The sequence below is a fragment of the Callithrix jacchus genome, chromosome 10 (assembly GCF_049354715.1).
Source record: "Callithrix jacchus isolate 240 chromosome 10, calJac240_pri, whole genome shotgun sequence".
Taxonomy (NCBI): Eukaryota; Metazoa; Chordata; class Mammalia; order Primates; family Cebidae; genus Callithrix; species Callithrix jacchus.
In genome coordinates this window covers 114,357,922-114,374,176 of record NC_133511.1, presented here as the reverse complement: position 1 = coordinate 114,374,176, position 16,255 = coordinate 114,357,922, and the positions used below count along the sequence as shown (strand labels likewise).

Here is a 16,255-nt window from a genome sequence, read left to right as displayed (position 1 = left end):
ATAACTATAAAAATTCTACCCATTTACTATTATTTTGAATAATAGTCATATTATTTAATAATAATGGTTACATATTAAACACAACTATTTGTGTTTAATATTTAACTGCTACTATGCAAATTGCATCAAACTGTCTACAATCAGGTAGGCAGTATAATCCCGAAAATGCATGAAATTCATAGTTCCTTAAGTAGGATGCAACATATTAAGAAAAAACAGTCTCCTCGGGACAGATTTCTTTTTTAAGTTTTATTTTAGGTTCAGGGGTCCATGTGAAGCTTTGTTACAATGGCAAATTATGTGTGATGAGGTTTTAGTGTACAGATTATTTCTTCACCCAGTTGTCAAGCACAGTGCTTGAGTCAGAGCAATATTAATATATGAATAGAAAAGTCAACTGAAATTGGAGAAAATATTTATTTTCTCCATTGATGGAATACTTATCTCTACACACACACACACACACACACACACACACACACACGTTGCATTTTTAGTAAACAAATGTAAAAAATAAACTACCTCTTAATGTTAATGGACATATGTTATTAAAACAAGGGAGCAAGACTTATAATATATTTATGAGGTATATTCCCTAGAATATTTTTAAACTAATTCTAAAAAGCCAATTAAAATATTCTTTGTTCCTCAAGAGCATCACTTTAACTTGATGCTTTCTGGAGCTCAACTATCCTTTGAGGACGAAATCCCTTTGTTACATTTTTGTAGAGTTTCTGTATAAGTGTACGTGAGATCTTCAGTACAAATAGAGAAATTAGTCATCCCTTTCAACAATATGGAAGAGGAAAACATAGGTAGATAACTTTTGCCTTTTTAGTATAATGAAAACAAGGAGATTCTCATTAGAACTCTTCAGCTTTTGGCTATAAACACTGGAGTAAGGTCATCTAATGAGAGTGTGGGGTAGGAAGTTGTGGCAGGTGAGACATTTGAGGAGAGGAAAGGTTTGAAAGACTGTAAGAACAGAAGAGAAGAGTGGCATAATCAGTAGAAGGAAGAGAGTATTGGTCAGGGTCCTTTGGAGGATGGAGGTTATGGATTTATGTTGGAACTAGTCTGCCTTATTGAGATTAATATCATTAACATGCTAAGAGTTAAAGACAGGTCTGAGAACCAGGACTATTTATAAAATTGATGATGCATAAAATTGTTGATTTAGAAAGGGAGTTGCAAATAGAATGAAGAATATTTGAAAATTGCATAGCACTGTATTTGTTAGAGGACAAAGGGGCCTAGAGATGCGTTCATTAGTCTATATCTTCCAGTGCACACTTAGTTCCGGGTTAGTACAAATGAATCAAAGTGCTCTCTCACCAAGACAGAAGCAACATCCCTAATTTTCTTAGAGTTGCCGGTAATGAGTTATGCTCTGAGAAATCAGTCAATAAAATATAGCTATATATCAAAATCAAAATGTAGATTTGTTACATCCCATGAGATTTGAGAATACTGAGCATTGCTCTGTGTTTATTTCAAATTGATGTGTAAGATCTTCTCTGTTCCAGTCAGTCTGTGTTTTATTTTGATTCCTTAAATTACTAAAATTGTATAATACAATAATATTGCTTAACTATTTTGGAGGCCGGGTGCAGGGGCTCTTGCCTGTAATCCCAGCAGGCCAAGGCCGCTGGATCACATGAGGTCAGGAGTTTGAGATTAGCCTGGCCAACATTGCAAAAGCCTGTCTCTATTAAAAATATAAAACTTAGCCAGGCGTGGTGGTGCATGCCTGTAATTTCAGCTACTCAGGAGGCTGAGGCAGGTAGAATTGCTTGAACCCAGGAGGCACAGTTTGCAGTGAACCAAGATCACACCACTGCACCCCAGCCTGGGCCACAGAATGAGACTTTGTCTCAAAAAAAACACATTTTTCTGTTGGAATAGAAGGTATTATAAGATTATAAAACTGGTGTCTCTCTAACACTGGTGTCTCTCATTTCTCCTCCCTTAATGTAGAGGTACCTTGTTTTGCATAAAAATAGTTGAAGATTTGGCTCATTTTTAAGCCAAATGATTTCACTTTCAAGAAAATATGCCCCAATGTACATGTGTATGCATGTATGTATTTTCTTTTATATGTTGGTATACAATGGCTACCTAATAAAACATAAGATATACCAAGTACATTTTCTGACAAAAATAAAACTGGCTCTACGATAACTAAATGGTTAGATGAAAAGCAATGAATGAGCTATTTTCATTCAGAAAGAGTCAAGTTTTTATAATTTTAAGTATGGAATCACAGGACCAGATGCCCACACAAAAGAAGGTAATGTTAATTTGTTTATACAGCAATGAATAGAAAATACAGAAATTAGCTATTTGTACGATACTTACTCCAAGAACAGTTTTACACATACTTATATAATTATTCATTTAAAAACCTTCAGAAGGCTCTGTCTATATTACTCAAAGACATTAATTCCTTAATTCATGTCATTTTTCTCCACTGCAATGACTAACATGTGTGTCTGCTAGAGGGACAGCAGATGGATCTAGCTACACAAATGATACTGTGGTCAGGTAGTTGAACACATCCTACTGGCCCTTGAGATTTTTACTTGTTTGTGATTGTTCAATTTACTATTTTTATTTAAGAGTTGTAGCATGCTATTATTATCAAAATCCTAGCTGAGAAGTGTTCTAACTACATTACTGATATTATATTATTATTTGTATAAATAATACTATAACCATTATAATTCCATCCATTTACCCATTTTGAAGCCAAATACTCTTAATTATGTTTAATATTTAACTGATAATATGTACAATGCATCAAAGTCTCTACATTCAGTTGGGCAGCATAATAAGAAAAATGACATGTCACAAGGTTTTGGTGTGCAACTTATTTCATCATCCAATTGATAAGCATAGTGCCTTATGCTTATCATAAAAATTGAAACAGGTAGTGTTTCCATTTTTAGCCTCCTCCCACCCTCCACCCTCAAATAGGCCCTGGTGTCTGTTGTTCCTTTTTTTGTGTCCCTCTGTATTCAATGTTTAACTTCCACATGTAAGTAAGAACATGCAGTATTTGGTTTTCTGTTTCTGCATTGGTCTGCTTTGGATATTGTCCTCCAGCTTCATCCATGTTGCTATAAAGGACATAATCTCATTCCTTTTTTATGTCTGCCTAGCTTTCCATAATGCATATGTACCACATTTCTTTGTATTTTACCTACTGTTGAAGGGCATTTAAGTTAAATTCCATGTCTTCACTGTTGTGAATACTGTTGTGATCAACGTAAACATGGATATGTCTTTATGGGCAGAATCATTTATCCTCCTTTGTGTATATACTCAGTAAATGGATCACTAAGTCAAATGGTAGTGTGCCATTATCCCAAAATTCACACAATCCTACCCTAGAGCCACCTATCCCTGAATCACAAATGTGTATAAATGCAGCTTCATTGGCTGCTTTATCCAATTTCACTTTTTCATTGCACTGGTGATCACAGATTACTATATGCTCACAGTGATGGCTTATGACTGCTACATGGCCGTCTGCAATTCCTTGTGATATGGAAGCAAAATGCCCAGGTGTTACAAAACCTTGTGTTCATGAGTTAGGACACAATTACATGTTACATGGACTTATGATCTATGGCTTTCTTTTATAGAGTAGCTTTCATCTTAAAATAGTCAGTGATTGAAATAACACTTTTGATTTGTCTTCCTCTTTAGATAAATATGCAGTCATTAAAATTTTAACCTCTTTTCCCTTCTATGACTTTGAGGCCTCTATGGGTAAGGAAGGGAGGTCTATAAATGAATCTGGTGCATAGAGACCCATAGAGGCCTCTGATCTTTCTTGACCTCTAATCTGCCTGGTGACAGTTTGCTCTGCTGTCGTCCACCATGAAAAATATACCTCAGAGTCATTTCTGTCTTTTGGATGGATAGTCATAACCTTCTTATCTTCCGTGGTGACCCAGTTGCACCTCAGTTTTCACAGGAATTACAGACTTCCGTTAAGTCTGCCCCTTATATCAATTCAGAACTGGCCTGGTCAGTCTGCTGTGAAGGACTCAGCTTCACTGGTACAACATGTCCAGGTCGTCAAATCTTACCTATTCATCTGCTCCCCTATTTGGGACATGCTGGAAGTTTGGAAATTTAAGTACCATCCATGCCACCTGGTAACTGAAGAAACTGTGAAAACAGCTGTGATCATAGCTGCTCAAATAAGCTAATTCCAAAGTTGACTTTGCTTTATTTACTCAACAAGTTGATTCAGGGTCAAAGACTCAGCCAGGCGGATTGGGATAGCCAATCTCAGAGAGATCTTCTAAAGTATTTTGTTGTTGTTTTTCCTCTCCACTTATTAGTGTGCCCAGGCTGAAGAACCAGGCCTTGGGTTTTGATTTTCTCTCTGTCATAATCTACATTTTTTAATATCAATAATTATGGTGAATAGCATGCAGGACGGGAAGATTCTTTTAGCCCTAATGAAAGATATCATACTATTGTACATATGTTACAATAATATTATTATGAATCTGATCCAGAAGTAGTAGGACTTTATTTTGCTTTCAAATATTAATATACTTGGGGCCCAATGATTAAGCATTATATGAATTAACATATCTCGGCAATCATAAATTACACATACCTTTGCATAAGTGGCTCATGGCAGTAAGTGTACTTGAACTAACTTTGTTTGAACTAATTACCACTGTTCAGTCATTTATTCAGTTATTCTTCCCTAAATGTTAACTGTATACCCACAATGTTGTGCAGGCCTCCACAGGGAATATCAAAGTGAAACTGATGTTAGCTTTATTCTCAGAGCACTTTCAACCCAGTAGGAGTAATAAAAAAGAAGAAAGCAAATATTGCAAGAAAGAGAAAACCACCAGGGGTTTTCAGAAAAGGAAAAAAAAGACTATTTTAGCTGAGGATACAATGTGCAGAGTCACAGCAAAGGCCTTTTATTACAAAGAATGGAATACCTTTCTATATGCTCTAGAATTAGTCTCAATATCAAAATCTGTACCAAGTGTGTTTGCATTTACTGAAAGACACTATGTACATCTAAATTAGGATTCTGTACATTATGATGTGACTTTTGTAAACACCTCCAGAGGGAGCCCTAACAATATCCTGTGTGGTTTCTTAACTAGTCTTCAGGAATGAATCTCCCAAGATTAGTCATTCAGGTATAAATCCTTCCACATTGAGGACTTTTGAGTAGAATAAGAAAGTACTATTCCTCCACAGGTAAGTCTGACAATTCTGAAAATCAAGAACTTATAGAAAATTTGTGTGATTTCTTATTTCCTCTTTTGAACATAAAATGAAATTGGTAGTGGCCATAAGAATTGCCATGGTAAGACAAAACCCTAGGCAGACGGGCCTCTGACTCTCTGATGCAGACAACAGGTGACTAGTGATGTACGGGGCGGTCAGGCAGGCTCTCCAAACACCCTAACCTTAGTTACAGATCCATTATTCATGACACAGCTGAGACTCAAGTAGGCTTACAAGTTGAGATTTAGGCAAAGCTTGGAATTCAAAAACAGTCCTTTCTCTATTAACCTGTTTATCTTCTCTTGAGCCTTAGAATTTGGCACAAGAAAATATATTCTTCTATGTCTTTAATTACTTGATGCAATTTTTACTAAGAGAAGAGTGTCAAGAGAATTGGATAAAAATGAGGGTAAGTTTAACGATGAGAAGGAAAAAAAAAGCGAACACATTTTACCCTCATTTCTAGGGGCTTTTCTTAGGTTTTTTCAATTCAGTTTTGCACTGGGATATGATGGCAATGCTGTGTCCAGGCTGGCCAGGTGCCGTGGCTCAAGCCTGTAATCCCAGCACTTTGGGAGAATGAAGTGGGTGGATCACCTGAGGTCGGAGTTTGAGACCAGCCTGGCCAACATAGTGAAACCCTCTCTCCTAAAAACAGAAAAAATTGGCAGGTTGTGGTAGCAGGTGCCTGTAATCCCTGCTACTTGGGAGGCTGAGGCTGGAGAATCACTTGAACCCGGGAGGCGGAGGTTGCAGTGAGCCAAGATGGTGCCACTGCATTTCAGCCTGAGCAAGAAGAGAGAAACTGTGTCAAATAAATAAATAAATAAATAAAAGAACAAAAACAAAACAACAAAATAGGTTTGCATTGTTTTGCTCAAAGGGAATGCATTTTTTCTATTGTGTTTCTGTCATTTGCCAACATGTTATGGATTTATGGAGCTTTCAGCTGAAGTGCCCCACTTGGCAGAATTTCTCAGAAAATAGTCTGCATGACTTGAAGTTTTGTTCTTTCTTCCTACATTGTACACAGAGCTTTGACTCTTCCCTGCCCTAAGGATAGTTTGGTTTCTTTCCAATAGTTCTATTATGTAAAGTAGACTAATTGTATATATTTAATGATTATTCTCCTTATTCTTCCCATTTTCTTATTCATCTTGCTGCTGATGTGAAAGAACGGAATGAAAAGGGAAAACTGTTGGCACTTTCAACAATATGAGTTGTATCCATCTGGTGTTGGCTCATGTTATTGTGGGTTATGGTATGTGATGTGTGACTGAAAAATTCTTAGATGTCATTCACCACAAACCATCTGCAATGGCATTTAAAAAAGTCTGAACCTGTTAGTGGGAATTATAACATAGTCCCTTTTTTTCCACTCCCCACATTGGCTCATAACCTGAAACATAACTCTACCAAGCTCTACTTGCACAATTGGTGATATAGAGGATATGCGTTTTTCCCTATGTGTCCCGTAAATCAAACCCTGGGCTCCATGTAATAAACAATTGGAGGGCGTGACCCTCGATAGTTTCATCTTTTGCCCTCTGTTTCTTGGGTGTGAGAAGACTTCAGATAGGATCATGAAGGCTTTCAGATAGATTTTCTGTTTTAAGGTTTCTAGAACCAACAGAATACTATAAGGGCTAATGTCAGAGGCTGGGATACTTTATTCCAAACCAGTGGAGGAAAGTTTTATGTGCATTGATGATAGCAAGTTCTATATTTGGGAGCTGGAAAAAGTCTTTGTGTGAGACTATCTCAGAATCTACTTTAAGGGAAAGTGTAAGCTATCGGTGGTAAAACCATGTAAAAAAATCTTGTTTAATACAAACAGGTCATTTCAATTGCCTAGTTCAGTGCTTTCAATGTTGTCCGTGCATTAAAATAGTATAAAAGCTTGTTAAAAATATCATATCAATTAGATGCAGCAAACCACCATGGCGCATGTTTATCTATATAACAAACCTGCACATTCTGCACATATATCCTGGAACTTAAAATAATATTTCGTGTGTGTGTGTGTGTGTGTGTGTGTGTGTGTGCATGCGCGCGCCCCACCTGGGTTGGCTTAGAACCTAGGTATCAGTGTTTTTAAAAACTCCAACTTGATTCTCATGTGAAACCAGGGCTGCTAACCACTGAACTCAATGTTAGATTTGTGAATATGTGATATATTAATAAAGAAATATACTTTTTCTTTAAAAGGTGTAAATATTCTGTATCCTCTCATCCTTGCAATATTTTCTATCATCATTAAAGACAACTCATTTTTGCAGCCCTGACTCAACTCCCACCTAATTTCCAACTGTGCAAACTGAAAGTTTCAACTTAATATGCTAAGTTTTAGCTCAGGCACCATTATCACTAGCTTTGTTACTAAAACCAACCCCTAATGATCTCTCTACCTCTAATTGTACTCCCTTCCATACATTCTTCACATGGTAGCTGGAATTTTTTGTAGTAACTTGGTCTCTACTGATAACATCTAAAAGGTAAGAGATCTGCACACCATGAAACGTCAGCTGATGTGAGTTGGCAAAGTGACCTCATTAATTCATCCACCAATGGTTACTGTGTATCTATTATGATTCAGGCATTTGTCCAGGTTCTGAGGATATGGCACAAATGATGCTCTTGTCCTCATGTAGCCAACATTTTGGAGGAAACAGAGAATGCACATTTAAGTAAACAATTTCAGAAGTGATCATTAATATGAGGAAAAATAAATCATGATTCATGATTAAAAAGGTGTTTGGAATATAATGAAGTGATGAGGTGAATCACTCAAAATCTGGGAAGGAATATTCTAGGCAGAGGGAGCTGAAGTGGGTATGTGCTCAGCATGATCAGGGAACAGCTAGAAAGGTCAAGGTAGCAGGAGAAGAAGGGCTGAAGGGAAAGTGGAAAGAGAAGAATTTGGAGACACAGTGGGAAGACATCACACAGGTCCTGGTGTGTCCTGGTGAGAGGTTTAGATTTTAGCCCACGTGTGATGAAAAATCTTGGACCGTTTTACCAAATTAGTAAAAGGCTGTGATTTATGTCTATAAAGTACAATAGTCTGGTGTTGGAGAACAAATAATTTCAAGAATGGAAGAAAGAACTATTGTCGTAACTTAACCAAGAGATAATTTTATCTAAGACTGACTGTTAGCAGAGGAAATCCTGAAAAGTGGTTTTAAAATTTATTATGTAATATTTGAAAGGTAGACCCGAGAAGACTTCCTGATGGGTCAGATATAAGATGGTAAGTCAATGGTGTAAGACAAGTTGAAATATAAATATAAACTAAATTGGGATACTACAAGATAAAATGTGATTTATGAAATGAAAATGGATATTATGTGGAGAAACAATCCAAAGTATTTATTAGTTGTTGCTTTGAACAAAAAAATTAGGATGGACAGAACACTGAGGGACCAGGAGATGCCTATTGTTAATGGAGAGTGAGAATTGAGGAAGAAACTGAACCTGAATGTATATACAATAGGCTCAGGAAATATGTGATCCTCTAATGTACAGAAGACAGAAGATTGACTTCTGCTGGCAATGATGGAGCCAGTCTACAGGGAGTTACTCATTAGCCATGTCCCCAGATCAAGCGTTTGTATCATTATCAGAATGTGGTGGTTGCCTTTTTGAGGATAAAGGATTCTGATTCCACCGTCTATTCAGGGGCACCAGTGAGCTACGTCAAATCCCATATGTGTTAGCAGAGTTGAGGTGGAAGAAGCCACCTCAACCGGCCAGCACAATATGGTGCATGGACCTCAAAATCTCTTGTACTGCCTGCTCTAACCAGAGCCATAAACTACTTTAAAGCATCTATCGAGACATTTCCATCTCCAAGGGAAATACTCTTGCAATTCTCTTTGTAACACTAGTTTGTTTTAGTGCTCATTGATTTTTGCCTGTTCTTAGTTTGTATATAATTTATTTCTCTTTTTGTATCTGGCACATTTTTCTTTTCTTATTGGAGACTATGAAGATGAAGATAGATCCCAAACGCAATGACACAGAGGCAACTGAGTTTATTCTGCTGGGACTGACTAGTCGGCCAGAGCTACAGCCTATGCTTTTTGTGGTCTTTCTCCTGATTTACCTCATCACCCTGACCGGGAACTTTGGGATGATTTTCCTAATCCGATTCACTCCTTGGCTGCAAACCCCCATGTATTTTTTCCTTACTCATTTAGCATGTGTGGATATTTTTTATTCCACTAATGTCTCTTTGCAGATGCTTGTTAATTTCTTATCTGAGAAGAAGACCATTTCTTATGCTGGGTGCCTGGCCCAATGTTTTGTCTTTGTGACTCTGCTCCTTACTGAATATTACATGCTTGGTGCCATGGCCTATGACCGCTACATGGCAATCTGCAATCCCCTACATTACAGCAGCAAAATGACCAGGCCTGTTTGCATCTGCTTGGTGACTTTCCCCTACTTTTGGGGTTCTATGGTGGGCACAATGCAAGTAATACTGACCTCTCGCTTGTCCTTTTGTGGACCCAACACCATCAACCATTTCTACTGTGCTGACCCACCCCTTTTAATGTTGACATGTTCTGACACTTACGTAAAACAAACTGCCTTGTTTGTGTCAGCAGGGATTAACCTCACAGTTTCCCTGCTCATCATTCTCATTTCCTACATTTTAATCTTCATCACCATTATGAGGATCCATTGCAGCGAAGGGCAGTGCAAAGCCTTCTCCACCTGTGGCTCCCACCTGACAGCTGTCGCTATGTTCTATGGGTCCCTATTCTGCATGTACGTGAGACCAGCAAATGAGGGGTCTGTTGAGTAAGGGAAACTTGTGGCAGTGTTTTGTATTTTTGTGAGTCCCATGCTGAACCCATTTATCTACAGCCTGAGAAACAAGGATGTGAAACAGGCCTTGAAAAGAATGTTTATGAGAAACTTTGGTAAGACAAAGAAAAATTCAGCAACTACAATCTCCCAATAAAAGAAAAATGAGATGAGTCTTTAAAAAAAAAGTGATCTTCATTGGTTCTGCCTAAATGCAATTCTCTGGAATAACAATAATATATTTTTGGATATGCATAGTTTAGGATTAAGTGTAAGTCCAATGGAAATAATGAATGTGACGTTGTTTGGAAGTGATGATTGATAGGAATCACCACAGCGGAAGTCAGCTCTTTATGATTAAGCAGGGTCGTATGTTTAGTCCTTTCTCAGGAACTTATTTCTACTTGATTAGTTAGCAGAGAGATTTTTCCTTTCACTCCCTCAGTCACCAATATTGAGCATCTCCAAGCCACTCTTATCGGCAAACTAAAATGACTTACAATATATTTTCTAAATAAGAAAATGATTTACATTCATGTTATATATTAGTTTCCTTCGGCGAAAACTGATTATCTTCTCGAAAAAAAAAAAAAAAAAAAAGAAAAAAGAAAAAAAACCTTGTAATTTCAGATGCTTTTTCTTACTATAGCTTTGTTCTATGCCTACTTAATTTGAAACAATTTGAGACAGAAAGAAGAAAACACACGAAGCTTACAAATCTAGACTATATTGAAAAACCAAAGAAGCAAGAGCTGCATTTTCAAGGTTTTAGCCTAAAACTCATATCTTCTGTCAAACCTTATGGGCTTTTTCCTGATTCTTTATTATATAAGAGGGACCTGGCTGCCAGTTTAATCCCAATATTTACAGTAACTGTCAAATACCTATTAAGAAGATCCTGACTTCTATATTTTGTTTTTAAAAATGTTAGAGTAAGTCAGTAATAGATGTATTTAGTAAAATAAAATGTAGTGACCCATAATGCTAGTTGGGGCAATGCTGACCATTATGTCAAAAGCAAATGTGAAATACACAGGCCATACTTATCTTTTTTGTTTTTACCTTTATTTTAGGTTCGGGGGTACAGGTGAAGGTTTGTTAGATAGGTGAACTAGTGTCATGGGGGTTTGTTGTTTGCATTATTTTATCACCCAGGTATAGAGCCCAGTACTTACCTTTTCTATTAGAAGAACTGCAGTGTGACACACGGTGTTGTAAACATGTTTTGTAAGAAGAAACCTACAAATCATATGGGAACACATCTAGTCCATCAACTAATCAAGTGAGTTACTTTAACCTTCTTCTTGAGGTGTCAATAGCATAAAGCATCATTGCCTACACTAAGAGTTTTTTAATGGAAAGAGTAGTAGGAAGGCAAGGAATATAATTTTACTGAATAAACGTATTGTGGACTCTAGTCACTATTGTAGAGCAAGATTTCTCCTTGTAAAGCATGACTCCACCCCCATCACCAACATACATATACATACACAAATACACACATACCACACAGACACATACAGCTAATGGACACATGAGCCATCTCAGGCAAGAACAGTTCTTTCTAAAAACAGACACATTGCCTGTAATGCAATAATTCTGAAAATGTGTCAAGATGAGTACATTGTGTAAAAAGCCCGTGAACAGAATAAAATTAATACATAATATGAGAAAATAAATGAAAGACTTGGCATCACAGAGACTGTTAAAATTCCAAGCGTATGTCACTTTGAATAACTTTTTGTGCCTTCATGGAAAAACTATGAATATTTCATTACTATATGGTGAAATCACATATGTTTTGTGTAAAATGAAAGATATAAAATACTAACATTTTTTGTTTATTAAAGTTTTTAGTTTCCAAGAACTCAGAACAACTTGATTTAAAAGGAATAAACATTATCTGACAGATTACCCACCAGATATAATAGAATTTTCAATTCCAACATTGACTTTTTAAATTGAGGTTATTGAAAATGATGCCAGAGCAACATTCTGTCTTCCATAATGCTGTGCCTTTTATTGTAATTACCTTCTCAATTAAAAAACTCATATTGATGGGCTACTATAAAGGCATGGAGAGGGTTATAAGTAGGTTTCATTTCTTACAGAGCTCTCATACTGTTTAGGAAATGTTACATTGTATTATTATTATTTGTTTCTGAGACTAAGACATGATTAGAGCTGTAATATCTATAGAATCACCAGAATAAACATGCATAGTTGTCTACTTTGGGAAGGACAATGAAAATAATATTTGTGTGTGTCTTGAAATATGAAGGTCTCTCAGGAAGAAGAATGGTGAGACGGGCAAAAACGTTGATTGAGCAATACATTGTGTATTTTTAATATTCAACATCTGAAAGGCAGAATAAAGGAGGATAAAATTATAATATTGAGGTTCAATTTCTCATCAAAAATAATAATTGTAAGCAAAATTATTTCTTAGGTACTTTTAAGTGGCCACTTTCTCATTTAGATGACAATTAGTCTTTGAATGAAATCATCTACTATGATCATACAAACTGTATTCTATCCAGTACCCACTATTTGAAAGCATTTATTGTTCACATGTCCATAATCACAATCTGCAAAGAAAACGTAGTCCTACTTAGGAGATATCTTAGTTAAAACTGCTAGTCAAATCAGCTGAAAATGTTGAACTTACCAAAGTAAAATTGCACCTAGCAGCAAAATAGACATGCATGGTTATTTGCCAAAGCATTAGAGAAAGAATGTGCATCTTGCCCTACTTTTTGAAGGTTAAAACACTTCCACATGTAAAGATCAAACAACCTGACACTTTACACACAAGAATTGTGCAGGATACCTCTTTCCTAATCCCAGAAATTTACACTCTATAATATATTTTGGCATCTTCTCTGGGGTTTTGTCCTTACTCTCATCCTCGAGTTTATGCTCATTATTGTTGCTACATATCCTTTCTCTAGGTTAAGAACACTGTGCTCAGCCTCTCTCTCATGATTTAGTTCTGATAGCTCTCTCTGGTTCACTAGGGGCATGGCATACTTTCTAAGTCTTGTTTTGCTGGGTGGACATTTTCCGGCTCAGCTTATTCCTCATTAAGCAGTTCAACCATCATCCAAAGAGCCATCACCCGTAGAAGAAGGTAGAATTACAGCTTTTGCAGCTCAGTCTTTCTCTGTCTCAGCAATCGTCATACTGAGTTTTGTATCTATGAACATGGTGCTGCACTGTGCTAGTCAGTTAATTTTGAGATTTAAGTTATGTGGAATGAGTGGGATTTATATAGAGTGGCCATATTCTCCAGGCTGCTTGAAACAGTACAACTCTACTATCAGAAAGAAGTCTCATGGCAGAATGAATTGGAATCAGGGTGAATGGAAGTGGATTTGGTCGTTTGTAAGATTCCTTGCAGTCCTGACATCCCATGATTTCGACGATTCTAAGTAGAGACGTAAGAGACTGTTTAAAAATTTTACTTAAAGAGGCTTTGACTTCCTTGTTTCTCAAACTATAGATGAGAGAATTCAACATGGGGATGACCACTGTGTAAAATACAGACCCACTTTGTCTTGATCCATTGAGTAGCTGGAGCTGGGACGCAGATACATAAACAGGATTGTCCCAAAGAAGACGGTAACCACCGTCAAGTGGGAAGCACAGGCGGAGAAGGCCTTGTGCTTCCCTCCTGCAGAGTGGATCCTCAAGATGGCAGGAAGGATGTAGAGATAGGAAACAAGAATAAGTAAGAGACAGCTCAATTCATTAAAACTGGCAAAGGCAAAAATGACAACCTTACTGATGTGTGTATCAGAACAAGAGAGTTTCAGGAGAGGCGGAGTATCATAGAAAAAATGGTTAATGACATTGGAGCGGCAGAAAGACAGCTGGAAGGTGAAGCCAGTGTGAATGGCAGCATTTACAAAGCCTGTAAGATATGTGGCCGACACCAGGAGGGCACTGAGGTGGGGGGACATCAGGACTGTATAAAGCAGAGGCTTGCAGATGGCCACATAACGGTCATACGCCATGACTGCCAACAGAAAACCCTCAACGCCAGCAAAGGAGCCAAACAAGAAGAATTGAGTGGCACATTCATTAAATGAAATGACTGGGTTCTCCACCCAGAAATTTATCAGCATATTAGGGACAATGACAGAAGAATAACAGAAGTCAACCAGGGACAAGTTACAGAGAAAGAAGTACATCGGACTATGGAGACGTGAGTCAATCTTGATTAATAGAGTCATGCCAAGATTTCCAACAATGGTGATCGTGTAGATGAGTAGAAACAACACAAAAAGAAGGCACTGTAATTCTGGGTGATCCCTGAATCTCAGGAGAATAAATTCAGATACAGTTGTAAAGTTTCTCATATCTTAGTCTTAGAATAGAAGACTCAGGTGCTGGGATGAGAAAGAAACCATGATAGATATGTTAATCTGCCTCACAAGAGTAATGACTATATTAGCTGTATGCAACTATATATGTAAGTATACATGTATAGGAACCCCGTAGCATAATGTGTTGAACCTCAAGCATACACGATAAAATTTATTTAAGAAAAAAATAAAATATTGTACCCACAAAACCCACGATACTAAATAGTTCATTCTTCACTATAAGTAAGAGTACTTCTAAGATGTTCTGAAAATGTGTGCATAGCTACTCTTTATTTTATGTGGAGGTAAAAAAGAAAAGATCCCTTAAATAAACTTAATTACCAATTTTATTTAAAATAATATGTGTGTTATGTGTGTGTGTTTGTGAGAGGGAGAGACCGTTTTCGGTGATATCCTATTCTCTCCAAGTTTTCTCTCTTCCTCTTCTGATCCTACTGCTTTCGTCACCTGTCATCCCATTTATCCACCATCTCGCTGGCAGATAAACATATGGACACTTACATATCTTTTCTGTACTGAATTCTGCATTGCCTGTTTCCTGTTAGCCCATTCTAACCAGGCTTTTCCCTACATCACTCCTTGGGAATTGCTTTTATTGAAGACATCACTGGTCTTTGTTGCCAAATCCAATGGCGAATTCTCAGGCCTCATTTTTCTTGATCTGTCAATAACATTAGACATAATCAATTACTTACCACTCTTTAAAAGGCTCTTCTCTACTCTTCCAGAACATCAAACTCTCTGGTTTTTCTTCCTGCTACAGGGCTTGCTTATTCTGTCTCCATTCCTTGTTCCTCCTCTTCACCCTCTTTGTGTTGGAGCATCTCAGAGCTTCCTCTTTTCCTATTTCCACTCTACCCAGGTGCTCTTATTGTCTGAAGGTTTTAAATATTGTCTATGTGCTTGTACCTTCTGAGTCATAACTCTAGTCCTGTCCTCTTTTCCAAATTCCAATCTTATAATGTAACTGCTTACATCTCCATATGGATATCAAGTAGAAACTCAGCATGACCAAGACTGGATTCCTCATGTTCTCCTCTGATTTGCTCCAAACATAGCATTCCCCATCTCAAGTCAATCACAGTTCCATGCTTTCATTGGCACAGATGAAATTATATAAATAGTAAAATGTTGGTTAAATGATATTTTCTCTTTCTCACTTGCTGTATAGCCAATCCACTAGATTATTCCATCAGATTTTCCTTTACAAGATCTAGGTCCTAAGCCAGCTACCTCTGCCACTTTCCTTGCCACTAAATCCCAAGCCATCTTTTACTTACATTACTGCGACAGTCTTGTAAGTGGTTTCTCCTATCTCTAAAATATATAAAATTATATTTTATAACCACTTAAAAATTTGTGGCCATTCTTTAAGTCTCTCATTTTTGCATAAATATATATGTACAAACATATGAAAAGTCACATTATATATGTAATAAATGCATAAACTGATATAAAAGCCTTAATTTTTCTCTGATATATATGATCCTATGAATGTATAGATGTGTTTTATATATATATGTGTGTGTGTGTATATGTGTGTATATATATATATATATATATATATGTTACATGTATAAACAAATTGCTTCCCTCATGAATATATCTCTCTGATATATCTGAATCTATGAGGGCTTTATATATAACATATATATAAAACATACCTATGACATATATAATATATAACATATATGTGACATATATATAACTTACATGTGGCACATATGAGAAACATACACGACATATCTGACATGTGACACATTTGAGACACACATGAC

At 36.8% G+C, this 16,255-nt stretch overlaps 1 protein-coding gene and 1 pseudogene across 1 annotated transcript; one reads left to right on the top strand and one right to left on the bottom strand.

The window, feature by feature from the left end:
- The first annotated feature begins 9,262 nt into the window (after positions 1-9,262).
- Positions 9,263-10,246, top strand: LOC103796324 (olfactory receptor 5M5). The gene is given in 1 exon segment (XM_009008204.4): positions 9,263-10,246. A coding segment is annotated over 1 exon segment (984 nt).
- Positions 10,247-13,335: 3,089 nt separating this feature from the next.
- On the bottom strand, positions 13,336-14,450 carry LOC100385381 (olfactory receptor 5AP2-like; annotated as a pseudogene).
- Between the last annotated feature and the right edge of the window lie 1,805 nt (positions 14,451-16,255).